Consider the following 25,189-nt stretch of genomic DNA (forward strand, 5'->3'; position numbering starts at 1 on the left):
AGATATGATCGTGAAGTGAGAAGAATATAGGTGTCGTGGCAACGTAGCAACCTGAGAAAGACCAACAGAGTCTTGGCATGAGGCTGCAAAGCCCCCCTACATACATCTACAACGCGCTTGCTGAAATGCTGCGCTCTCACAACATCGGCCTGTAACTATCATAGATCTTACACCATTGCGGCATCCTTCGCGTAGCTTTCTGTCGGCGTCTCAGACATGCCCCGTTTCATGACGTCACTCCTTATGTTCCATCTTCTGGTCCCACCTGTCCTCAATAGCACCGCAGCCACATATACCTCAATGATCCCAGAGATCCTAGACGGACATCTTTCCTAACCTTATCATGGACACCATAGCTCGCTATGCCAATCCGCCCTTCAACTACCTCGGCACCACCCTCGTCTTATCCTACATCCTCCTCGCACTCTATTTCACCTTATCCATATCAACTTCTCTGTACGGTCAATATAAGCGCCTACCATCAATCAAACTTGCGGAAGATGTCAAAAATGCAAGGGCGCGACATATCAAAATTTATGCCTTCCTGGCCTCCGTCACCTTTGCGATGTTGTCATACACTATGCTCAACTTTCTGATTCAATCTCTGACCGCATGGGCACGGACGCAAAATCTATTGGGGAGAAGGGTTAGTCTTTTTGGGCTCAGATACTGGATGCTGGAAACCAATTTGTTCGGGACTTTTGCACGAGAGCTAGTGCGCAACAGACCCAGCGCGTTTTGGACTCAAGCAGCGTTACTTCAGACCTGGTTCTGGAACGTGTGGATGGCATACAAAGGTAGACCTAGGTGTGGTGTTTTTATGTTGCGCATTATGCTAATGCCTTGTAGCTCAGCAGCACAAGTTCTCAGTTCGCACGATGTTCCCGTACATTGTGCTGAGCCAGACCCTGCCAATCACGTTGACGGCGTCTTTGTTTATCATTCAGCTACATCTCGACGCTGTAGGTCTGTCACCTGACCGACTGAAGACGGAGGTATCGAAAACCAGTGACTCCTCGAAGGTGTCTCCGGCGCCAACTGCAAACACGCCAGAGCCTCCAGCCAGGAAAACTTCGCTTGTCATACCCACCATCCTCTTCAACGCTGTCCTCCTTGCTCTCTCGTCCCTCCAAGGCCACTCTATCTTCATTCCTCTTGTCCTCTTCACCCGCCTCCTACTTCTTCTTCCCCACACCCGGCAAGTACGATTCAGTCAAAACGATATTCTCCAGAGCGTCTCTATCTCTTTCGGATTCTTCGTTGCCAATCTCACCATGTCGAGAGGTACAACCACGTTCAGGGAAGTCGTTCAGGGTTTGAAGAATGGTGGGTTTGCGACTAGGACACTGGGGTATGACGCAGAATTTGGGCTGCTGCTATGTGCGATCTTGCGATGGGGTGGCGGGGTGTGAAAGCTTGGGGCAATGCATGTTGAGTAGCTTCTACTGTGCGCAGCTGGTAGGCTGCTATGATGGAAATGAGCACACCAGACTTACGCAATTGAACATACTTAGCTCAAAGGAATACATATGCGTCTCCGTGGTTCGCTCCCGTTTGTTGTACTTTACCAGCTCCTGTCCCCTGGGTTTACTGTCCCACCTTCCACTTGACGGATTCTCAATCATACCGGCCCCAACTGAACCGGCACCATGGGCTTCCCAGATTTACGGCCCGTACCCGTCTCCCGGCTTGTGCTCGGACGAACCGCGACTTCGCCCATACGCCGGAACACAAGCACGAGTGCAATGACTATGACCTCGCCGTCGCTCTGAACAGCGCCCTGGGCTGGCCGGCTACTCCGTTCCCCCTTTAATGCTGGATTCCTCGAGCACTGCGTCACGCCAGCGACAAAAGTTGACCGCTTCAACGAGAGCAAGCTGCGCGTTCTGCTAGGGCGAATACGACAAGATACACCCAGCGGTCAAGATCTGTCCGCGTCATCACGTATACGCGCGCGCAGGAGTGGGTTGTGACTTACGCATCCGCAGCCCATACTGTGTCACTCCAGGATACCCTAGCAAGTGCCTATATCGAAGTGAATCTCGCGTTCTCCGAGTCCACCAACCCGCTCTGTGTTACGTTGCCTAGCCGCGGTCCTAAAGGTGACGGGCGAGTGACATATTCAATTTTCGCGTTTCTTTTTCCCACTGGCGAGAGCGTTCTTCAGGCTTCTGCGAGAGTATTCCTTTAGCTTATGTGAGAGCTCCCGCGCGTGCGTTCTTGGGCTTCTCCGCGTTCGTTGTCTACCTTCAGCTCGTCTTCCTCCATATCTTCTTCCACCCGCCACTCCTCCCTCCCTCCAATCCAGCCCTCCTACCCAACCACATCCCTTCATCTCCCGTGTACGTCCACTCACGCTACTCACATACGCAACGCCCACGCCATGGCCATCGGCTTCGAAATCGACGACAGACACACCGCCTGGCTTTGCTTCCTCAAAAAGCTCACCGCCGCAGCCGGTATGTTTATCCTTGATGTAGCGACATCCGCGATAATCGACATCGTCCTGCCCGCCGCCAACGTCGACCTGCTATTAGGATATGCCGCGGGATGATTTCGATATTTGTGATGCGAGAATAGCTTGGATCACGGGCAGATGGGAACAAAACTGTCCACATGCAGAGAGGAAATTGTTCAAAGCGTGAAAGCAGTAGCTCGGAGAGGAATGGTATATATTTCGACATGCTGGTGAAGCACCAAAACAAGGGGGTATAATAGTGACAGTGACAGCTCCAGCGACAGTAACAAGGGTATAGTGCCGACTGCAGGTCCACGCTTCGTGGTAAGACCGACCACAAACATGAGAGAGTATTAAAGATGCACACGATGAAAGAAAGGCGGAAAGGTCCGCTCCACACACACGCTCCCCTCACATGGGGTGAACCAGTCATCCATGCATCCCTTCACGTCGTCTTTGCTCAGTTGCTCGACGATCCCGACTTCTCACCATCCACAGCAACCCACTCCTCATCTGCAAGCTTCCTCGCCGTGCGCGAGCTCTCAGCAATCTGCTCATTGTTCAGATCGCTTAGCTGGGAAAGCGTCTCCTGCATAGCCGCCAACTGCTAGCCGCCGGTTAGTCTCCACCCGCCATTCAATTTCCGCGACAAACTCACTGTTCCAAGAACCTCTCTTGGCGGCGACGCCTTGCCCGCCGAATGCAAATGGGCACCCGACGTGAACTCCTCGCTTTCGTCCTCCTCATCTTCCTCGGCGAGCGTGTCAATCTCGCGCTTCTCGCCCATGGTGGCGGCCGCGCGGGCGACTCTATCGCCTGCGTGGAGGATGGCCTGTAGGCGGTCGACTTTGTCCTTAAGCTGGCCGTTCTCGCGTTCGAGCGGCTCGACTTTGGCGAGATATTTTTTTACGACGTGGACTTTCATTTCCTCGATGCTGTCTTGGGCCGTCTTTGCTTCTTGACGGGCTTTCGAGTGGTCTGCTTCTAGCTTCTTGATGAGTTCGTGCAGACGGCTGACTTCCTGTGCTTGACTTTCAATGTCCGCGGCAGCCTTCGCCGACAGCGTGTCGTGGCGGAATTGTAGTTCCTGGAGTAAGCCTTCGTGTTGCGATCCGCTCTTCTTAGCCTCTGCGAGTTCTGCGGCGTGGCGAGATTGTAATTCCTGGAACATGCTTTCCAACTCAGTGCTACTGTTTTTGGCTTCTTCGAGTTCTGTGGCGTGGCGCGATTGCAGCTCCCTAAGCATGCCTTCCGACTCACTGCTGCCCCTCTTCGCAAGCTCGAGCTCCTTCGCATGATTGGTTTTCGTTATCTCCATCTCACTGACCAGCGCATCGTATTTCTTCTGAAGCTGTTGGACTGCGTCGTTCATGCTTGCTTCCATGCCGACCATGAGCTCCGCTATGGCGTCTTCGTGAGCTCTCTCCATGGACTGCTTCTGCTCGATGAGGTCGTCGTGCTGATGCTGCAAGTCCTCGAGAGTCTTCTTCATATTTGTCAGATTGTTGGAATGGCCTTCGCTCAGCTCTTCCTTTAACAACGCGATGGCATCACTGTGCTCCTGATCGATTTGAATGAGCTTAGCCTGGAGTGCGTCACACTGTCCTTGAAGCTCAGACGCTGCCTTCTCATGATCGTCTTTCAAGGCCTCGCGCAATGAAGCTATGGCGGCTTCGTGGTCGTTGTCGGCGGCTGCTTTTTCGCGTGCGAGATTTTCGTACTTCTCAGTTAGCTCCTTCAGATTCGTCTGCGCAGACTCGTCATGTAGAGAAAGATCCTTCTTGAGAGCGATGAGCTCCTCCAATACAGATTGCTTTTCTTCCACAGCCGCTTTCTTCTGCTGCTCCATGGCTGACAAGTCGGATTGCAGGGCCTCGAGCAGCGACTCGAATTTCTTCCCGACCTCTACCTGTAGCTCGGTCAAAGCCTGGTTGTGCGCCTCCTCGATCTCCGCTCGTTGTTGTGTTAGTGCCTTGCTGTGCGCTTCTTCGTCGATAAGATTCTCGGAGAGGATGGCTTCATGTTTCTTCCCCAGGTCCGCGAGTTGGGTTAGAAGAGAGTCGCGCTCAACTGTGATCTTCCGCAATTCGTTCTGGTGTACTCCCTGCACTTCACTCTGCTCCGCCACAAGTGCATCGTACTTCTCTTGCAATTCGCCCAAAAGTTGCTTCGACGTGCTATCAGACTCTAGCTTCAAGGCATCGATGGCGCGACTGTGTGCATCTTCGGCAGCAGTCTTCTCTTCGAGCAATCTGTCGTGGCGAGATTGAAGGTCGGTAATGAGATTTTGCGACGTTTGGTGGGCTTCCTCGGCGGATGATCTCTCTGCTAGAAGCGAATCATGGCGGGCTTGAAGGTCCGTGATGATGCTCTGCGAAGACGAGTGAGCTTCTTCGGCGGCAGATTTTTCTTCAGTCAATTTGTCCAGTTGCGCTTGCAGATCTAGGAACGACTTCTGCGAAGAAGAGTGAGCGATCTCGATGGCGGACTTTTCCTCAGTAAGCTTGTCGAGCTGTGCCTGTAGATCTGCGAATGACATCTGGGTCGAAGAATGAGCGTCTGCGATCGCTGACTTCTCTTCGACGAGCTTCTCAAGCTGTGTCTGGAGATCTAAGAACGATTTCTGGGATGATGAGAGAGTCTCTTCAGCGGCAGTTTTCTCCTCGATTAGCTTTTCGAGCTGCGCCTGCAGATCCGCAAACGACCTCTGGGAAGACGAGTGAGCTTCTTCGGCGGATGCTTTCTCCTCGGCGAGTTTTTCAAGCTGCTCCTGTAGATCTTTGAGCGAGCTCTGTGAAGTAGTATACGCCACTTCGATTGCGAGCTTCTCCGTTTCGAGTTCTTTCTGCCGCGAAAATGCATCCGTCAGCTCTTGCGAGGCCGATCCAGAATTCTCTTTGAGGGTGGCCATTTCTTCGTTCGCCGCATCGAGCGCAGCAGCACGTTCTGCAAGTGTCTTCTCATGTTGCTCCAGGGTAGCGTTCTTGTCGGCTACGAGAGCATCGTACTTGGACTGTAGCTCTTCGAGGCGGTTCTTGGCATCTCCCTCCAGATCGGCGCGAAGTGATTCAATTTCGGCATCGTGGTCATCACCGAGAGTGATCAGGTCCTTCCTCGCCCGCTCCTGAATACTTTCGAGTTCTGATCGCAACGAGTCGAGCTTATCAGTCACCTCTTGGAGCTCAGACTGGGCTTTTGAAAGGGCGGCGGCGTGTTGGTGGCTCTCCTGTTCTGCGACTTGTTCCAGCGTCTGGATAGTCTTGCGCAGTCCTTCATTCTCATCCTTGAACTTTTCAATCTCTGCCGCATCACCACTCAACTGGTCGTTGATCGCATCCAGTTGTTTGACGAGCTCATCATTTTCACTGGATCTGATATCCAGGGCTTCTGCATGTGTCTGCTTCAACTCTTCGATTTGTTTGTTGAGTTCAGCAGCAATCTTGGCTCCGTCAGTCTCGCCTTGTTGCAGATTCTTGATCTGGTTCTGTAGACTGTCCACAGCCTCTAGATGGCGCGAGACTTCACCCTCTTTGCTCTGCAGCGCTTCCTCGTGGCTCTTCTGCAGCTCGGCGATCTTGTCGTTAATAGCAGCAGCATGCTCGCTACGAGCCTGTTCCAGTTCCGTACTTGTTTGATCGGCACGAGCTTGTAGCTGATCGGAGAGTTCTCGAAGATCCTTGAGCGCCTTATCCTGTGACTCAATGACCTCGTCTTTCTGTCGCAATTCGTCGGTGTGTTGCTGAGACAGCAATTCTACCTTAGCCTGCAGTTCTTCCACGACCTTGGACGATTCGGAAGATTTCGATTCCAGAGATTGTCGCGTTTCCTGCAACGCTGCATCGTGTTTGCTTTCTGAGGCAGCGATTTCGGCTTGAAGATCTTTTACGGTTCGGGAAAGCTCATCAATCTGCTCATCGCGGGACTTTAGGTCGTCTGTGCGGCTTTGCTCGATCTCAGTAAGCTTCGTTTGCAAGGATTCCAAGGTAGCCTGGGCATCGCGGTACTGCTCTCTCAGCGTATCCCTCTCTTCCCTGAGCGCGGCTACCTCGGTCGTCAAGGCCTCGATCTGGGTTTGCTGTTCGACAAGCTTTCTCTTCTCAGCATCCCATTCGGCGCCCTGTTTCTCCAGGTCCTCATTGAGCTGCTTGAGGATCTGCTGGAGCTCCGCCGCACGCTTGGTCTCTTCTGCTTCCTTTTTCTGAGCGGCAGCGGTTTCCTCTTGTAGCTTCTGTTTTTGCTGTTCCAGTGCCTTGGTCTCCGTGTCGAACTTCTTCTCCATCTCATCCACCAGCGTCGTGTGCGCAGCCTGATCAGGGCCTGATGACTTGGCTGCATCCGCAATGGCTCTATCCTTTTCGGCGATAGCCGACTGTGCATCAAGCAGCTGCTGCTTCAGCTTCGTCCGCTCCGCCTGGAGGTTGTCCACCTCCCGGTTGAGGTCGTCGCATTGCTCCTGCAGCTTCTCGCGCATATTTGTCTCCTTGAAGAAGTCGTGCATGACCTGTGCGCTTCGCCGCTTCGAGTCTAGGTCGCCATCGGTAACGGGGCCAGAGGGGGCAGTATCGGGACGCGTCGCCTCGTCGCGCTCGCCCAGGCGTGCGAGGGCAGCCTTGACAGGCCCAAGGGCGCTCTTTCTGGTCTCGACTTCGGCATCGGAAGCAGCTTGCTCTTTGAGGCGCTCGCTCCTGGGGGGGATAACGAGTTCGGCGGTACTGGTGGAGTCAGCATGCAGCAGCAGCAGCAGAAGTGGGTCAGAGGCACGTACTCTTCCTCGGGGATGGCATCTTTCGGGACAGGGGCCGGTGTAGGAGCAGCGGTGATGGATGGTTTCTTCGCGTGTGAGACAGGTGCCCTGGTCACTGAGCCCGGTGCTGCCCTCGCTGTTGTCGTCGTCGGCCGTGCAGTGGTGGAAGGCCGTGTCGACCCTGACAATGATGCGCGGGGAGTTGCTCGTGCTGTAGCGCTCTCTGTGGAAGGCCGCGCGGTCAGGGGGCGCTTCGCAGCAGTCGCGGTGGAAGCGGCCGGGCGCGTAGTGGTGGTTTTGCCAGGCGATGACCTGGTCGCCGAGCTCGAGGCCAGCGTCGTTCGGCGCGCCGCGGGCCTCTTGTTCTCGTCCCCTGACGTGACGGAGGACAAGTCTGGCTCTGCATCGGACGCGGTGGGTTTGGAAGCCAATGCAGGCTTCCGCACCACTGTTCCGGGCGCAGGACGCGTCGGCGGCTTGCTCAAGCTGGATCCCGCGGCGGAGGTGCGTGTGGTCGAGCTGGAAAGTGGTTTTGACGCGGTGGCTGCGGCACGCGTCGAGCTCGTTGCAGCTGGGCGACGGACGGCAGTTCCCGCGCCGACCACAGTGGTGGGCCGGCGAGGAGGCACAGGGTCCTTGGGCGGGTTCGAGGCCATGTTCCGGCGCGCGGGCGAGGCGGGCGAGGCGGGCGTTGCAGATGTTGCGCGGGCGCGGGCGCGAGCAGTCCCCTTGGGAGCTTCGGTGTTCGTGGACGATGGAGACTCTTCGCCAGCGGGCTCGCTTGCAACTGGCGGCGGGGGCGGCGAGTCCATGGCTGCAGCTAGGGCCCAGCGCAGCGACGGCGGCTATGGACAGGGCGGCCGAGGATAGAACGGTGTGCAACCTGACCCAGCGGTGCCGTGCGCCGTGCGAGTATATGTACTGCAGGCAGGCGTTTGCGCGGCCTTTCGTCGCAGCTGCTTCATGCATGCGATGTGGGGTGCCTTCTGCACCCATGTCTGTGACCAGGGTGAGACCCGCGGTTGACAGCAAACACGACGTATCCTCGTCCATGGACCAACGCCAGCACATCCATCCCACTCCCAGACGGACCGCTGCCCATTGACGAGAGCACACGTTCAATTCTGCGCCGAGTTTGCGGGGCCAATGCATCTAAACGTGTTCAGATCAACAGCGCTCGCATTTCTTCTGCATGTAGGCCACATAGTTGAGGCACTTCGGTACCTGAGGAGGTACCCATAGCTTCACGTGATATATACGAAGACTCCTCCCACGTGCGTGATCCGGGCGGTTTCAGACTGCAGGGAAGCACCTGGGGACGATCGCCTCACTCCCGCCTACCCGTCTAGAACCTGATTGACATTGGCATGGACAGCATGACGCCCGTCACACCGCTCCTGGCTCCATCACATCATCCGGTCTCATCGTCTCTAATCCCGGCTCAACGCATTCCATTATCAAGGCCGATCTAGCGTTCAATGCCTCTCGTTCGTTACGGGGTGGTGCTTCATCGAGACTATCGGCGACTACCCTGGGTAATCAGAGACCGTGAGGCCGCCGCCCAAAGACGCGGAAACGACTCCCTGCCGCCTTCGTCAACATCATGCTATAATACTTTGAGTCAAGTCCATGGCCTTGATTTGAACTGCATGTATTGTCGTTCGGTATTGAAACCAAATCTACCTAGATAATCCACATCTGCAAAATTGCGGACAGGTGTTGTTCCTATACTTCTGAGAGATGCCTTCACACGCACAGGGATCGACTACCCGCCACCCCAGTTTCGGGTGGGGTGAACTTCTTTGCGCTCTCACTTTTGGGTGTTTACTAGTTGACAGGGTGAAGTGAGAGACTGTCTCGCCTCAACCGTAAGAGGCAGGAGCGAGTCAAGTCCAGCCGTCCTTACATATATTCAACTCCTCACCTGCCAGAGCTCCTTGTCATGAATCTAATTCTTGAGCTTTACGGCAAGTGGCTACAACGTCGGCACCCACGCAATGGCTTCTTCCATCTCTCTAGGAATTACAGTGCCCACGCTCCACGACGTTGAGCGCTGCAGGAAAGATACGGCTGAGTAAACGCGCCGACTGATAATGAGATGTGTGACCCTCAAGCTAACGTTGACAGAGTTTTCAGGCGTCTCGAACTCCAGAGACAGCTTGGTAGACACTACGAGACAAGATTAAAGCTCAATTCTAAGTTTGAGAAGATGGTGCAACAATACGCCTGGCTCTCTTGCCAACAACTATGCCATCAAGTCATAACTAGCTTCCCGCGCGAGGTCCGCGACATGGTCTATTCGGCAATGCTTGATCGGGGCCACGCTTTCAAGAACGTCATCCAGCTATCCCAAGCAGCACACGAGCGCCATCTTGGACCGTTATCTGCGAATGCTGCCGCATTCCCACCGCTCATCTGCAAGCTGGGTATGAACGAGACAAAGTATCGACACTGTTGGGATGTCAAGTACTGCGGTGAAGTATTCCTCAAGGAGCTCGCGGAGATGTGTTATCGGGAGAAGACCTTCGTGTTTGGACAAGAAGATCTATACTTACTCCCGATGTTCCTTGGGCAGCGCTTGTCTTCGCCCGAGAACACATCTCAGAACGCCGTTGCCCCCTTGCAGCAAGTCGGTCGACTCAGACTATGCCTTCGACCTACCGGTAACGGTTGGAGGTTCACACTGAAGACACTTCGATTCTTGCTCAAGCTGCAGCGCAAGGCCACGATCGAAGTCATCCTGGACGTAAATCTGGTTATCAAGAGTGGTAAATGCGATATTGACCGAGTCATCACCATCTACCGACCCCTATTCCCGCTGTTCGCAAGCGTCAAGAGTCGTGGCCACATAGTCAGCTTTCGCTATGGGTCAATGTCACTAGGTGGGAAAGTGGGCATGTCCACAATACCCGATGCTGTAGCGATGCGCACAAAATGGGAATGGGCTGACTTCGCTCAGCAGAAGCTTACTGATGTAAGTCCGAGACCTATGATCTTCGTTGTCACGCACATACTGATCGTCCTCGAGGCCTTCATTTCTGTAGAGCCGCAAAAATCGAACAAGCAAAAGAGGACCCCGAGTAGGCGCGATGGTAGCTGAACTCCATATCCCAATGAGAGCCCTATCTCCATGGCCCAATATATCTGGTGCAGGGACAAAGGCCAGGACTACCACTTACCCATAGTCGTATTTGAACAAAGGTCAGAGCAACGACCCACAAACCCGGGCATACGAGTGCTATGGCACAGGAGCATTGTCGCCAGGACTTGCGTGCTGGACGACACATCGTGCTATAGTAATCTTACGGGCGAACGATACGGAAACATGACATGGAGCTCGGACTTGCCCAAGTGACATTGATGCCTCACTTCATATAGAACAACAGTTGCAGCCATGACAAACTCTATGCCCGGAAATATCATAGCACATGTCCAACGCGCACTAGCACCCATCTGTACAGTGTTCCTCATACCACAGCTAGTACTACTTAGCTCCTCCGGGGCCCAGAAGATCGCAACACTCCCCCCCAGCATCCGTCTACAGTCCAAACTCATCAAGCCATCCTCAAAAATAGATCGCATCAACCCCACCCACAATCTCTTCCCCCAAAACATTCACAGAGGCATACAGCACCTTCCTCCTCCCCCTTCCCCGCCCCAACGCTAAACTCGTCGGATCCCTCACCTCCCCTTCCCCGCTAACAACCACCTCCGTCTTACCACCTCTACCAACCTTGAATATAGTATTTGGATGAAACGCGACGTACGCAATGCCTCCCTCATCGATCGCAAAATCATCAATCGCCGAGTTCACAGACGCGTTGAACTGCGCGACCACCTCCGCCTCCCCCGTCGCCCGCCCCGCCCGGTTGATGGGAAAGCGCCCAAGCACACCCCTCCCGCTGTTCGCAAAGTACAAGTCTGAACCGTGCACCTCGATGCCGTTGACGCCGAGATTAGGCGCTGGGCCGACGGGCGTGAGGATGGGGTCCTGGATGGCGATGGCGTAGCTGCGCTTCCCGACGTCGACCGAGTATATGGCGCCGATGGCTGAGTCGGACGCGAGGACGATGGAAGTCCCAGGAATGGCTGTCAAGCCATTGAGTATCGTTGTCTCGGGTATCTCGACGACCTTCGTGAACGCGGGTGGAGCTTGTCTGAAATCGATGGTCCAGATGGTTTCGTTTGTAGCACGGCGCTCGGTCGTGTTCCAGAGACCTGCTGAGACGGCGAATAAATCGGGTTGGAGCTCGGCGATGCCGCTGATGCCGTTTGCGTTGGAAATTGGCGGGAGGAGGGTTGTTGTGTTTGGGCCGTAGGGGTCGAGGGTATGCAGTGCGGAGGTGGAGAGGGAGGTTATCAGGAGGTGGTTGTTAGGGCGGACGGCGATGTTCTCGGCGAAGCCAGGGAAGGTTGTAAGACGTTGGGTGGTGGGGAGGGTTTGGGGGGCAGCGATGGCCAGGGAGAAGAGAATGGTGAATGTAAAAAGCTTCATCGTGGTGTATCTTGATTTCTACCTGTCTATTTTTGAGGCAAATGCCCACTCTTATACTTAGACAACTTCATTTCTGGTGTTCGGCGCAATTTTATGTTGGTGGTATATCGTCCCGTCTTGGTCTGGATTTTGCGGACTTAACGTAAGGTCTCAACGTTATGCATCGAGGATCCCATACAGTCAACCCTAAACTTCCACGGGATTCCGGTTTCGCTTCTGAGCATCGTTAGCACGGGCATGCTTATCTCTCGTAAATTTTGTCTTCCGAAACCTCCGATCTGCCCGCTCGAGTATGGCGCCTTTCGCGCGAGGTTGAGCAGGCAAGTGTGACTCATCGAATACGAGCTCCTTCAAGCTGGGAAGCATCTGCCCAAAGCTTCATGGTCTCCAAAGCGTGGTTTCTCGTGTTAATCGTATTGAACATTTTGTCTCACATCAGCGACAAGCGAGTACCGTTTGGGCCTGAGGTACCCACCAGCGTTCACCACTCAAAAGATTCGACTTGAGCGATTCTTCAAGCAGCAGTCGTTGCAGTACCGGAACTTTTCCTCGCTCGGACCCGAGCCCTTCGCCCTGTTCTACGTCTTCTGGCTGTTCATCTCCGGGCAGCAATCTCCTCTTCGGCATTGATTCGCATGGCTGAGTTGCTGAAGTACGTGCGGTAGGATTGTATGATACTGAAAAGCAACGGCGTTAGAAGATCGACCGTACCTAGGACAATTCCATTCCCATGTGTGATACCTTCGGACACTGAGCTGCAAAAGAGAACGAACAAGCTGTGGTATGTAAGCCGATATCCATATTCAAGCTTCCCAATACGGCAGTCTTGAGGCCTACCGAAAGCGGCGTCGATCATAGACATCCTGCCAACTCGGACCCTGTGTATGAAATGTGACGTCATAGGCACACTGCGCGTAGCTGGCGTCGCGTGCCGCATTCACCCTCGCCAACCAGACGGCATTCTCCCAGCCACTCTGTCTTAAGCCACTTCCAGATTCCTGTTGCCTGACCCAGTCGCGAAACAAAAGAAAGCAAGCTGATTCGTACCCGCACGTGAGGTACGTATTAACGACATCATCCTATTTGCGTCTTGCCATAACTACTGCAGAGAGCTCTTGCGCCCTACCTTGATAACATACACACACGCCAACCCTACTCTATTCCACTGCACTACATCGACCTTCACACCACATTTCTGCAACAACAAACACTTGGAAATCATGTCGTCCATCATTCACAGCCTGAGCGACCTGGCCAAGAGCCTCATCGAAGTCGTCTGGTCTCTCTTCACCACCGCCGGCGATCTCGCGCAGAAGACGGTCGAGTTCGTGCTGCGCTTCTTCACGGGTGCAATCAACCTTTTCATCGAGTTCTTCAAGGGGCTGGTCGACCTCGCGGGTGGCATCGTGCAGTTCGTGCTTGGTAAGTTCTCAATACACTCACAAGATCGTAGATATGAAGAGCGAAGGCTGATCCAATACAGGCAACATTGCCATGCTTGCAATCCTAGGACTTGCTTTCTTTGGATTCTTGCAGTACCAGCGCAGCCAGGGCAGGTCGGTCCAGGTTGGAAACAAGAAGTTGAACTAGGACCTGCGCGATATGCGTAGCGATCTCTGATGGGGCGCATTCATTGACCGGTAGGGGGAATGGCATGGCGCAATGGAACAAATGGTAATACTGGAGCGATCAAATTGTCGCGTTCATGATACCCTTGACGACGCAACGACTGGAATGATGGACCTGTAAAATAGCGAACCTATCTAGTGTATTCGAAGCACACAATCTTCACAAATATCGGCTTCCGACACATTGTTATGTGCATGATGGGAACTTGTTGGGAGGAATCCTGATGCTGAGAGGGCCGGTGACATCATTGGCCAATCTGCCCCACGTCTGACGGGACAACGCGTTTTAGGTCTACATCGCCGAACGATCTCCCCGCACTCGTAAACACAAAATCCGCCACCATGTCTAGCTCCTTCAACAAGCTCTTTGAGAAGGGCAAAGCTAAGGTTAAAGAATACGAGCAAAAATACAACACCCAGCACTCTTCATCGAACAATCAGCAAGGCTATCCCGGCCAGGGCCCTCCTCAGCAAGGCTATCCAGGGCAGCAGCCGCAGTATACCGGTGCTCCGAACGCTCAGTACACCGGCGCACAATACCCCCAGCAACAATACCAGCCTCCAAACCAGCAATGGGGCCCTCCACAGACCCAATGGGGTCCTCCTCAGCAACAATGGGGTCCTCCACCACCGACACAGCAGAACTTCGGCCCACCACCCATCCCGCAACATAGCAAACCACACTCTCCCGCACCTCCTTCAATCCCGCAGAACCGACCGATATCGAACCCACCGCCGCCCCAGAATGCGCCGTCTCCCGCCACTGAGAAGGTTTACTGGAAACCCTCCTTCGACGCCGCGACACCAGTCTCGCACAACTTCCGCCACGAGCTCGGTGACCACGGCTGGGGCAACAACGAGAAGCAAAATTACACTGACAATCCCGCCAACTCGTTCCACCACGACAACCGCCTCATCGTGCGCGGTCTTGTCCAGGGCGGCACCTACACCTCGGCGCGGCTGACGTCGCATCAGACGCTCTCGCGGCCACGGGGCTACCTGACCGCGACCATCCTGCCGCCCGGCGCCGAGGGCGTATGGCCCGCGTACTGGATGCTGCCCGCCGACCCGTTCACGTGGCCGACCGATGGCGAGGTCGACATCTGCGAGAGCTGGCAAGGCGCAGGGGAAAACCACACGTGTCTGCACTGGGGCCACTACAACGGCGAGGACCACAATAAGCATCAGGTCATCGTCACGCCGCTGCCGGATATCGCGCGGTGTCCCCACACATATGGCTTCGCGTGGATCGAGGAGGAAGGGATCCCGAATTGGCGCGGCAGGATGGTGTGGTATATTGATGGGAGACCCGTGCAGAAGGCGAATATCCCGCTGGGGATCCGGCGGATGGAGGACTTTAGGATTCTGCTGAATATTGCCATGGGTGGGACGGTGTGTCAGGGCAAGTTGCCGCGCGATGGGTATTATGATATGGTGGTTAGCGAGATGATGATGTGTGACGAGCCAAGAGGCGGTTGGGAGCAGTTTGAAAGGGATTTTGGGGCAGCTCCGGAGGGGCATCCTGTGTAGAGCACGGGCTGGAACCGTAGAGGAACAGTCATGAACAAACACAAAATGAAGGGCGAGTCCGGATCACCGACCAGAAGCTCTTAGCTATGTCACGCTCATACAAAACATACGCCAATGTGTAGATCTTCGTTCATTCAAAACTACGCAACTGTCCTTGGACGATAAGCAAAAATGTACACGTGTGCTTGCTCTCTGCCAGATAACCGCTCTTCTCGATCCACCTAGAGTTGACGTCAGACCTCGACAACCTGGGATGAGCTCGAAGTGTCCTTAGGCGTCAATACCAGCCTCCCGCAACAGCTCCTGGAAGACGCTAGGGGTATCCTCGTCCTCGGGTCTATCTGGGTACAGAGGCTCCTGGGACTGTCCTGCTTGGTGTTTGTACGTCAGCAATCGCAGCTCCTCGAACGATGTGTCGGAGCAACGTCCGAAGCCGTGGTCCTCGTCCAGGGTTGTGATCGATTGGTACTCGAGGAAACTATTTTCAGTACCAGGCGCCTTGTCGACGAATGGAACGAATGGCAGGGGTAAAGGCCGATATACGGTGGCAGACACATCGTTGCCCTCGGTCATCTCCTCATCCTTGTCAACCTTCCCCGCGTCCTGAATGCGCGGCTGGTCACCGGAGATCAGCGGGGGGCAGAAATCATCAGGGTGCAGAGTGAAGTACTCGCGATTGAAATTGAGAAACCAATCACTGACGCCCATGTTGTAAAGTCCAGTCTGGTGGAGAAGGGTCCACATCTGATCTATGTCGAAACGTGGCGTGATAAGATCCTCCTCCAGCTCGAGCATCTCGTCGACGTTCCATGGCGTATCTGCGAGACGCTTGAGCTCGCTTCGATTGCGCCAATGCTCGGAGAACGGCATATCTGGATTCTTGGAAGCGTCGAATTTTATGTCGAAGACTACGGCGGGGCGATGATGGGAAGTCGCAGACGTGTGTCCTGGCTGTGGCCAGCACGCGTTCACTGAGAGTTCGTAGTCGGTCTTGTCCTCGAAATACTCCACCATTCCGGGTAGAATGGAAGGGATTGGACCTGCGCCGGGCAATGTCGGGCCATAGATCGGCGCTGCGGAGAATAACTCGTTGAAGTCCTCGGTCATTTGGGTCCAGTACATTGGCTCCTTGTTGATGAAAGTTTGGGAGTAGCACAGAAATGACACGCGCATCCGCGGTAGACGGCATTGAAGCTTTAGCAGCTGTGAGACATCAAGCTTGAAGGAAAAGCGACTGGCAACATCAATGACGTCCCATGCAACTGGTCTTCCATAAGCAATATACGAGACTTGCATGTCTCCGTGCTTGAGAGCACCATCGCGGTCTGCGTAGAAGTTCCCAATGTATTCATTAACGTCTTCCGCGCGGACAGTGACGGTAGTGTTTTGGACGAGGGTTGAGGTGTACTCTTTGTACATAGCGTTGCAGACAAGGGGAAGCCCAGTAAAATCACGGTACTCTCCCTGTTTCTGACGAATCAGGTACACACGCCCAGCGTCAGGGTTATGGGGAGAGCTAACCGCATAGCTGTAGATCAATTTCCTGAGCTCTGCGATCACAGTCAGTAGCTAGTACTGGACGCAATCGAGGGGTAAGCCTCACCGGCGGGCAACCCAAAGAAGTCGAACTTGCTTTTGCGACCGTGCCGCACGTGAGATCGGGCTTGGGGTCGAGATAGACGGCATATCGTAGGGGACTGGGGGCGAACGGCAAACCCTGCAGGCAGATCGAAGATATATCTTCGCTTTGCGCTATGTTTTACAGTTGACTGCGATGATCTCGCCATGTTGGCATCACTCGCTGACGGGGCGCGAGATTAGACGACGCGAGAAGGAGCGAGTCTGTGTTTGTTGGAATAGAGCAGGCCCGCCTGCGCACCTGCCGTCGCGCTGGGTAGCACGTGACCCACCGCCCTTCGCGCCTGCCAGTTCAAACGCACAGGTTCCACGACCTTCGAAATCCCGCTGTACCGGTGTACTTTGGTTGATGGAGATATTCGCATGCTAGCAGCCATTCTGTTACCCGTCGCCGCATCAAGTAGACATTCTCACGACAGAGGCACGAAAAAGAGAGAGAGACAATTGTGGATAAGGCTTCATTGGTCTACATCACAGGCTGCCAATCAGTATGGCTTCTCCTCCATTGAACGTGACACGCCTGCAGAGACATTTTCCCCCAACTATATGATCAGCGAACCACTTTTCCACCTCCATCGGGCCGTTCCAATCCCTCCGCCCCTCATGCGGGCACTGGATGACCCCAAGCTTCTGCTGCGTAGTCAGCGATTTTATCCGGGGATACCACCCGCAGCCAACGGGAACGCATACTTACCCTGAGAGCATCACTCCTTCAAGCTACACTTGTAGCTCCACACATCGCCCTTGGTGTCAACCCAGCCGTGGTTGGGAGTCATGGTGAGAGTGTTGTGACCAGAGCAATCGTTGGACCTGGCACATAGTGAGAAAGTTGAAAAGCCTTGCTCCATGGAAGATGACCCACGGGAAGAAGAAGCAGATGAGGCACTTGCCCCACTCTTCCATGTTGACTCGACCGACGTTGACGTAGAACTTGGTGCAATCGCGGATCTCCCAGAGCTGCTCCTCCTGCCAATGGCCGTTGTTCCACCATGCGAAGGCGCCGCAGAGGGGATGCTGATCGCCGGTGGTGGGAGCTTGTTGGCGAGTGTGGACGTCCACGGGGAATGGAGGTTGTTGGGGATCGGCGATAGCTGCGCTGAGCGCGGGGAGCACGAGACTCAAAAAACCAGCGAAGAAGATTGAGATATGCATGTTTGAAGTTGGAGAATAGATAAAGACTGTGGAAGTTGCCGATAGAGGATAAATGAGGAGTACAGAAACCAATAAATGTGTGAAAGAAGACAGGAACGCTGAACACGAAAAGAAAACTCCTTTATATCCACCTGGGAGAAGAAAAGTAAGCGAGAGTGAGAACTGCGATATCGGTGAGAGCGGTGAGCCTTTCGGCCTTTTGATTAGGCTTGCAAACAGGTAAAATTGCAAAGCAAGTCTCGAACCACTTTGGGTTGGCAGGAATTGCGGAGCTGTCGAGCAGCTTCCCCGTTAGAAACGACTGTTGCCTGAAAAGCATCCAAACATCAGGAAAGTGGTGAGCGTGCAGGGTGCTCAGTGTGCTTGGTGAAGGCCCGGATGTCGGATGCAATTGTCCATCTTGCGAACGCGTACCTCGAGACAAGGTCCATATAGACCAGTCTTTACGGTATAGCGCAAGTAATGGTTGGCTTGTAGATTTTTTTTCCAGTGCAGAATTACATCTTCCCTCGAAAAAACGTCCATCAACACAGAAACCCAATCAAGCCCTGGCAGGTACCCAACTTATAGCGGCTATTCGGAGTGTAAATCGGTCAAGTGATAGAATTGAAGGCGAGCAACAGCGTCGGGTTACTACATTTCTCGCGATTAATTAAATGTATGCAAACTATTGAGAGCGATCTAGAAGTTTGCAACCTCCAATCACTTGGAGTGCATATATATGCAAATATGGTCATTTTGATATGTGTAGAAGTGCATACGGTCTGGGAAACCAGCCCAAGAGATGGAATCGAAGTAATACTAGCTTGTCATTATGGCGATCGATGGATTGCATACATGATCTTTGTTGACACCTTAACACCTGTACTAATATCTGTAAGACGATATTTCTTAAGTGTGTATATCTTTGCTGAGTGTTGGCGAATGGATCAGGGTATAATGATAAAGTTGCGCTGCTGCCTTGGTATGAGAACAGATAGTCGACCGGAACATGTAGCAAAGTACTTGAATATGACTGAAAAAACTGATTGCAACTGATGCTCAGTAGAGTCCTTATCCTTTTAGCTAGGATGTACAGAATTTCTCGCAATGGAGTCAATTATATTCAGAGTTCTTAGGAAAGGCTTCATTGCCAAGTGCTGAGACGACCAAAGTCGCGTCACACTTGAAGGCTGCATTAGGAGGCACAAGAAAATGCCTCGATACGCCTGATTAAGGTCTTCCTAAGACATCTTTCGAACTCTGCGCGCATCTCAGGCCGTTCACCCAAGATGGGACAGTCTCTCGATCTATAAAACCTGGGCCAAAACTCAGTGGCATCTAGAATAGGTGTTCTCTGCTTGCATTGCCTCTACATCTTATTTGAGTACAGAAACTAAATATAAATCATATGTGCAATGGATAGTTCTAGCAAGTGAAGCAATGTGTAATGTTGTTCTTCGGCCATATACCTCTTTTCGAACCTTGGGAAGTATTGACGACCACCCCTGAACCATTGTTCCCTTCTGAGGAATAAATTTCCTTCCTGTGTAAAAAAAAAAAGTGGCAACGTTAGCTTCCTTCCTCTGTCTGCGGGTTTGCATTCCGCTCACGCTCCCAACCATTCATATTGGTTGAAAGACAGTGTGTCCCAACTGCGGACTTCCTGTCCACAATCCCATTACACGTAGCCATGGCTTGATAATAGATCTTGTCAAAAGCATCGCGTATGTCAGATTCTTTGCCTGCCATGCAAACTGCGGGGTTGTATAAAGCAGTGAATATGGTTGAAACCCTTGTGACAAAGTCTTCTAGAAGCTCGCCCAGTGCACTTGTTCCCACATGTAAAACCATACCGCATTGAATCTAGCAAGGCAAGGAGCCACTACCAAAGCGATATAATCTCACAGTGTCTCTGCAAAAGAGCTGCACGATCGAAAAAAAAAGGCAAAGAACATAGAACAAAACGACCTTCGTGTGCAAAGCTAAATTTCCAACGTAGCACGGAACCAGCAGGAACTCCTTTTAGCAGTAATCTGGATCCTTTAAGCCGTCACCATCCAGAACCACGACATGTGTCGAGTTGTTACACGACTTGCCAGACAACGTTCCTCGACTCTCCTGCTTCACGAGTCTTAACACCCCGAACCCCGGATGCAGCACCAACTTCGCAAAGCTGGCCTCGACATCATTTTAGTTTGTCTGATCCCTCCGAGGTATCAAAAGGAAACCTGGGACAACTTGTGGTCTTCATCCGATTTCGATTAGGCTTGGTTCAGATTTGTTATTCGTCCATCTCTTTTCTGTCAGGAATCATGTCAAGAGAGCGTGCGATGAAGGGATATACATTCACAGTGATACCTTGAAACTATGAAGCCATATGCCGAGTCCAGGGTTCGGATTCGAACATGTAGCTGCAATCAGGCTTTCTACAGGGCCAGATTTTGGGAGTCAGGAAGATGGATAATGCTACCGTGGCCCATCCTGACACTATCATAACTCATTATTCAAGTTTCAATTACCAGGAGAACGCAACTCAGGGCTTTTTGGAACATTGGGCAGGACGAATTGATGAATCCGAGATCGACGCAATTACAGGAGGCGCAGATGGGATGGGAACGAGAACCGCAGGTAAGGAAATACACAGAACGCAAATTATGAGATATACCACACGCAGACAGAACCGCATTTGGCTGTTGCTCCCTAGAAGCGACAAGCGTCTGTGTAGTCTTAGTGATGGATCGAGCTTCGGATTTCACTAACGTTGACGTGGCGTAGTAGTGCACTCGGCTCAAGATACCGGATGTGAAAGCCAGCCAAAGTCGCGAATCAATAGCTCTTGGACTCAACAAAAATCAGAGAATGCGACGTAGAAGTGTCAGTGCCGTGCTAGCGACTGATGCGCATAGCAGTGGTTTGCGCTTTACGATGAGCACCCTCACACCCTGCGCACGAACCCGGGAATGTCCTTGTACTTCAATGCAGTGCCTTGCCTGCACAGCGCTCAACAACTATTGCGATGAGGCAGACATGTGGATACTGCGATAAGGACGAAGTCGTCTCATGTTGACAGTGCGATGACGATGTTGGGGCTGCATCCTTCGGCCTGACTCAGCAGGATGGCGCAAACATGTGCAAACTGGGAACAGCCTTGCTATGTAAAACTAAGCCTTCCTGCACAGCCATGGCCGCACCTACCCTACGCCTATTCACGCTGTGCCTGTTGACCAACGCAATGGAGCACGGCTGAAACAGCTACCCACATACCTAATTTTTGCCATTTACGCCGCCGCCATGCTCGAGCACAGTGTCCCTAAGTACTTGCTCATCCGCGTCGCCATTCTCGCGCTGCGGCTCGTCCTGCCGCTCAGCATCTTCTTCTGCAGCTTCAGCATCGCCGAGCACCCGCAGACCGCATTTACCCGCTTCCTGCTCGCCTGGGCCATCATCGAGACGGCGTTCTGGCTCCTTGTCTTCATACCCCGAAAGCGCTCTCTGCAGGCAGAAGCCCCGCATCCCCCGCCGCCGAACCAAGAAGAGCGCAAGGAGCTGTTTTGGAAGATCTGGGGGAAGATACCAGAGCCAGAGGGATACATCTCGAGGTGGTTCCTGGGCGCAAGAAGCCATGAGATCAGGCGGGAGAATGTGAAGGAGTTTTTCAGGTGGGCTCTGTTATACAAGGGCGACGAGAAGGTCGAGAAGAAAGCGCGGACTGAAGCCGCGGAGGGCGAGCAAGAGAGCATCGAGGTAGACGACGGGGTCAGCAGCAAAGCCGAGGAGGAGAGCGAGCTTGACGAGTATGTCGACGGCGTACAGACGCTGCTAGGGAGGCGCATCGAGCCCGGGCGAGGACCCGCCAAGAGCCTGCGCTTGACTGTGGATGAAGTCAAGATGCTGCACCGGCCTGTGCTGTGGTATATGGTACGCGCCACTCCCTCTACCTTGAGCGTCCAGTCTTGCTGACGGATTCAGATTGTGATGATGGTCGACACTCTCACCGCCGCCTACCTCCGCTTCCACGGCTTCCAGCTCTACCGCACCCACGTCAAGAAAGCCCTCTCCATCTTCCCTCCCCGCGTTGCATCCTTGTTCACCCGCCACATTTCGCCTGCGCCAGAATTGTCCTACTGGTATCGCCCGCATACTTCCAAAACCCGCCTTCCCATCCTCTTCATCCACGGCATCGGAATCGGCTTGTATCCCTATTCCAAGTTCTTCACCGAGATCAACAAGCACGACCCTCTCGGTCCCGCGGACGGCGAAATCGGAATTCTAGCTGTCGAGCTTATGCCCATCAGCTTCCGTATCACAGACAGAATCCTCGACTCCGACGAGATCTGCCGCCAAATCCACCTCATCCTGGCGCGTCATGGCTTCGATAAAGTAGTGCTCGCAAGTCATTCGTACGGAAGCGTCGTAACCACGCACCTTCTGCAGGATGCACGGACGAAGGACAAGATCGGACCAATGCTCTTCGTCGATCCGGTGACATTCCTGCTGCATCTTCCAGATGTCGCATACAACTTTACGGCACGCAGGCCGCGCCGTGCGAACGAGCATCAACTATATTATTTCGCGAGCGCAGACATGATGGTCAGTCATACGCTCGCGCGACACTTCTATTGGGCACAAAATATTCTGTGGAAAGACGAGCTTAGAGGGCGCGACGTCACCGTCTCGCTGGGCGGTAGAGACCTGATTGTTGAGACAGAGACGGTGGGCAGGTACCTTGCTGGCGTGGACTTGAAGAGTGAGGATGGGACTTGGAAGGACCGAGAGATGCGCGGCGAAGGCTTAGAGACCATATGGTGGCCGACTTGCGACCACGCGCAGGTTTTCGAGCGGAAGGAAGGGCGAGCGAAGCTGGCGAGCGTGTTGAGGAAGTATGTGGAGAAGAAGGGAGACGAGGACGAGGATGAGCTGCCCTGATCTTGATACCCATATTGTTATTGCAGCAGCATCGCATCCATCTCAGCACGCTTTTTCGCGTCGCTGTGTAAACTTCTACTTGACGTTGCGATACCACGTGGTGTCGGCCCAGTCAGGGCCCAGGTTTAGGGGTTCCGGACGGACCACAACGGGATGGCCCGCAACCAGGCACTCGGCCCCGCAAGCGCTCGAATATGAGTGGTACCGTATCATATCCCTATGTGATTGCCACATACCCAAACCTAGGTGCGAGTTCGTCATTTTCGTCATCGTTGTTTCCAAACAAATTCACCGTCCTGAACATGCTGTCGTCTCCGTACATCGTTTTTTTTTTCCTTCTCGAAAGCAACATCAACATCTCAATGCCAAACGGCGCCTGGGTCCTAGGCGACCTCTTTCTCAAAGACTATGGCCACGAAGGCAGCATCGTCAAACTCTGGGAAATGCACTGGATGTTCCCCTGCAAACTCGGCGTGTACCCTTTGCACGACGGCAAATTCGAGGACTTCGAAACCATCTTCACGTCCCTGATCTCCAAAGACATACACGATCCCTTCTCAGACGAGTGCACCAGCGCGTTCCTCCTCACCGCCTGCGCCCTCTCCAAGTAAGCCCAGGACCTCGAGGCCTCGGACAAAAACAAAGCGATAACCATCTACCTCCGCGCCAACGCCGTCTACAGGCTGTCACGCTTCCCCTACATCGACACGGTCCTCAAAAGACTCGCCTTCAAAGAGCAGAAAACCGCACGCCTCCAGCCGCGATGGCAGAGAAATCCCGCTGTACATCCGGAAGCCCAACGGCACAGGCCCCCTCCCTACTGTTCTACTGATCACCAGCATCGACGGCCACCGCCCCGATAACACAGAGCACACGGCGGAGCACCTCGCGCGTGGCTGGGCGACTGTCCAGCGAGCAGACGCGATCCGCTGGGCCTGGATCGCCTGTTCAGTTCGATCCTAGAGTGGAGTAGGGGTGAAGAGAGGCTCGATGAGAAGAAGGTCATTGAGTGGGGATTGTCAGCAGGCGGGTACTACGCCCTTCGCGTCGCGCATACGCACGCCAACCTACTGAAGAGCGCGAGTGGACACGGCGCGGGGACGCATTATTATATCGAACGGGAGTAGCTGGAGCAGGTGCATCGGCATGAGTAGCCCTTCGGCCTCGAGCGTGCATATGTGGGCAAGCACGGGTACGGGTCTTGGGAGGAGATGCTGGGGAAGTGCCAGGATGAGTTCAGTCTCGTCAGTGGGAAGGGAGAGGGTGTTGCTGTTGTGGGGGATGGGTGAAGAGTTGTAGGCTTGTGCTGGTGAATGGGGTGTTAGATGGGTGTATGCCAGTTGAGGATAGTATGTTGCTTGCCGAGTCTGGGAGTCAGAAGGAGATGAGGCTGGTGCAGGAAAGGGCGCATATAGGGTATCCTGAGGCGAGCTCTTTTGTGTATCCGTGGATGGAGAGTACACTGAATGCGTAGGGTGGTGTGTGTAGACGCAAACCATCGGTCATAGAGAGCAGGTGGTTTGCAGTAGCAAAGGTGCTGAAATATAGACCGCCCTACTTCGACTTACGCTAAGTTTACGATCTCACGTTAAAAGACGGTCAGCAACGGAGGAATGGAGTATGTTGTTGATTGGCCGAGACGTTATAATTGTGAACCTGGGCATGTGACTGTCAAAGATGTCACGGATCAATTGTGCGCCTCCTTCCACTATGTTTTTATTAGTAGGTCCCATTCTATCTATTCATAATCTACATGATTGTTCTTTCAGAGCGTAATTCTACTAGCACAGAGATCTTCTAGCCAACATCAGTGAACACGGTGCCAAGCTTCACACACCCTTTGCTTCGTGACGTTCTACTAATCAAATTGTGCTTCCGTCACAATATAAGAACCAGAACAAGCAGGTTTGACTTGGATTGTGCGTTTTGATGCTTCCACTATTGCGGAAGGTCCATTTGTGGTCAAGTCATGCGGCCACAACACATGAAGATTCTATGGTCACTGGCTGGGAAGACTTCGTGGAAAGGACTTCGAGCTTGGAGAAGCCGCTGGCGTCTCTTAAGATCGATCTTGATGCATCAAGAACGGGTCAGCGGTGCTGAGCAATAAGCTGCGTTCACCGAAGAAACAACCCACAAGAACCACGTAGAATATGTGCCCGCAATCTCTGTGCCTGCGCCTGGCCGCCGAAATATTGCACCTGTGGACTTCCTAAGCGATAGATTCGATTCTAGCGCCTTCAAAATTCGCGCGCCCCCTCATGCACGGGGGATCCGCACGCGTTCCTGTGTCATTCACGCAAGGTCACGTGTCGAAACCTGCACGTTGAACGCACAAACCGCCCACGGTCCTTTAAAGTGAGGCCCGTCGTTACTTAGCCGACGAACTTTCACACAGTGACACACCCAAAACCTCCTGGCTGCGTCAACTGCACACTCTCTTCCACTTCTTCCACTTCTTCCGCTGCAACCGTAGACCCCTTATACGCCTTTACAGAGCCTGTGGAGCTCTCCTGGGTTCTCCAATTCGATACACACTCAACTCGCAGGTAGTAACCCCTCGCCTTATATACCTTCTACAGGTTCTAAAGTCACACCGTGCAGTAAAATGTAAGTTTTCCTTGCACCATTCTATT

General features: G+C 53.5%; 10 protein-coding genes across 10 annotated transcripts; 7 read left to right on the forward strand and 3 right to left on the reverse strand.

The window, feature by feature from the left end:
- Positions 1 to 159: 159 nt before the first annotated feature.
- On the forward strand, positions 160 to 1,412 carry CC84DRAFT_1199612 (uncharacterized protein; the record flags this gene model as incomplete). Its single annotated transcript, XM_018181628.1, has 2 exons — positions 160 to 797; positions 850 to 1,412. Exons 1-2 carry the CDS (start codon positions 344 to 346, stop codon positions 1,410 to 1,412), a joined length of 1,017 nt encoding a protein of 338 aa, XP_018030385.1. The 5' UTR covers positions 160 to 343.
- Positions 1,413 to 9,199: 7,787 nt separating this feature from the next.
- Positions 9,200 to 10,302, forward strand: CC84DRAFT_1263756 (uncharacterized protein; the record flags this gene model as incomplete). The annotated part of the gene is made up of 2 exons (XM_018185256.1): positions 9,200 to 9,276; positions 9,330 to 10,302. The coding sequence occupies 2 exons, from the start codon at positions 9,200 to 9,202 to the stop codon at positions 10,300 to 10,302; spliced, it is 1,050 nt and encodes a 349-aa protein (XP_018030386.1).
- On the forward strand, positions 10,234 to 10,662 carry CC84DRAFT_357305 (uncharacterized protein). Its single transcript, XM_018185887.1, has one exon. The coding sequence runs from the start codon at positions 10,333 to 10,335 to the stop codon at positions 10,555 to 10,557; it is 225 nt and encodes a 74-aa protein (XP_018030387.1). The 5' UTR covers positions 10,234 to 10,332; the 3' UTR covers positions 10,558 to 10,662.
- Positions 10,663 to 10,854: 192 nt separating this feature from the next.
- Positions 10,855 to 11,604, reverse strand: CC84DRAFT_1076353 (uncharacterized protein; the record flags this gene model as incomplete). The annotated part of the gene is made up of 1 exon (XM_018173721.1): positions 10,855 to 11,604. A coding segment is annotated over one exon (750 nt), but the record flags the coding sequence as incomplete, so codon positions are not given.
- Positions 11,605 to 12,700: 1,096 nt separating this feature from the next.
- On the forward strand, positions 12,701 to 13,480 carry CC84DRAFT_1168917 (uncharacterized protein). The gene is made up of 2 exons (XM_018179523.1): positions 12,701 to 13,119; positions 13,181 to 13,480. Exons 1-2 carry the CDS (start codon positions 12,918 to 12,920, stop codon positions 13,285 to 13,287), a joined length of 309 nt encoding a protein of 102 aa, XP_018030389.1. The 5' UTR covers positions 12,701 to 12,917; the 3' UTR covers positions 13,288 to 13,480.
- A 163-nt stretch (positions 13,481 to 13,643) lies between these two features.
- CC84DRAFT_1168918 (concanavalin A-like lectin/glucanase) lies at positions 13,644 to 14,986 on the forward strand. The gene has a single exon (XM_018179524.1). It carries the CDS (start codon positions 13,668 to 13,670, stop codon positions 14,853 to 14,855), a length of 1,188 nt encoding a protein of 395 aa, XP_018030390.1. The 5' UTR covers positions 13,644 to 13,667; the 3' UTR covers positions 14,856 to 14,986.
- Positions 14,987 to 15,125: 139 nt separating this feature from the next.
- Positions 15,126 to 16,642, reverse strand: CC84DRAFT_1180852 (uncharacterized protein; the record flags this gene model as incomplete). Its single annotated transcript, XM_018180513.1, has 2 exons — positions 15,126 to 16,405; positions 16,459 to 16,642. 2 exons carry the CDS (start codon positions 16,640 to 16,642, stop codon positions 15,126 to 15,128), a joined length of 1,464 nt encoding a protein of 487 aa, XP_018030391.1.
- A 555-nt stretch (positions 16,643 to 17,197) lies between these two features.
- Positions 17,198 to 17,645, reverse strand: CC84DRAFT_1180853 (uncharacterized protein; the record flags this gene model as incomplete). The annotated part of the gene is made up of 2 exons (XM_018180514.1): positions 17,198 to 17,303; positions 17,356 to 17,645. The coding sequence occupies 2 exons, from the start codon at positions 17,643 to 17,645 to the stop codon at positions 17,198 to 17,200; spliced, it is 396 nt and encodes a 131-aa protein (XP_018030392.1).
- A 3,273-nt stretch (positions 17,646 to 20,918) lies between these two features.
- CC84DRAFT_1222358 (uncharacterized protein) lies at positions 20,919 to 22,553 on the forward strand (the record flags this gene model as incomplete). Its single annotated transcript, XM_018183360.1, has 2 exons — positions 20,919 to 21,545; positions 21,597 to 22,553. The coding sequence occupies 2 exons, from the start codon at positions 20,919 to 20,921 to the stop codon at positions 22,551 to 22,553; spliced, it is 1,584 nt and encodes a 527-aa protein (XP_018030393.1).
- A 362-nt stretch (positions 22,554 to 22,915) lies between these two features.
- On the forward strand, positions 22,916 to 24,027 carry CC84DRAFT_1190811 (uncharacterized protein; the record flags this gene model as incomplete). The annotated part of the gene is made up of 4 exons (XM_018181143.1): positions 22,916 to 23,160; positions 23,294 to 23,445; positions 23,517 to 23,676; positions 23,853 to 24,027. 4 exons carry the CDS (start codon positions 22,916 to 22,918, stop codon positions 24,025 to 24,027), a joined length of 732 nt encoding a protein of 243 aa, XP_018030394.1.
- Positions 24,028 to 25,189: the final 1,162 nt, after the last annotated feature.

Source organism: Paraphaeosphaeria sporulosa (genome assembly GCF_001642045.1).
Source record: "Paraphaeosphaeria sporulosa strain AP3s5-JAC2a unplaced genomic scaffold CC84scaffold_13, whole genome shotgun sequence".
Classification (NCBI taxonomy): domain Eukaryota; kingdom Fungi; phylum Ascomycota; class Dothideomycetes; order Pleosporales; family Didymosphaeriaceae; genus Paraphaeosphaeria; species Paraphaeosphaeria sporulosa.

Excerpts from the sequence above, each read along its gene's own strand:
- CC84DRAFT_357305 (XM_018185887.1), top strand. The coding sequence starts at position 10,333 with ATGGCCCAATATATCTGGTGCAGGGACAAAGGCCAGGACTACCACTTA.
- CC84DRAFT_1168917 (XM_018179523.1), top strand. The coding sequence starts at position 12,918 with ATGTCGTCCATCATTCACAGCCTGAGCGACCTGGCCAAGAGCCTCATC. Across the intron at positions 13,120-13,180 it reads CATCGTGCAGTTCGTGCTTG|GCAACATTGCCATGCTTGCA; the intron begins GTAAGTTCTCAA and ends GATCCAATACAG.
- CC84DRAFT_1168918 (XM_018179524.1), top strand. The coding sequence starts at position 13,668 with ATGTCTAGCTCCTTCAACAAGCTCTTTGAGAAGGGCAAAGCTAAGGTT.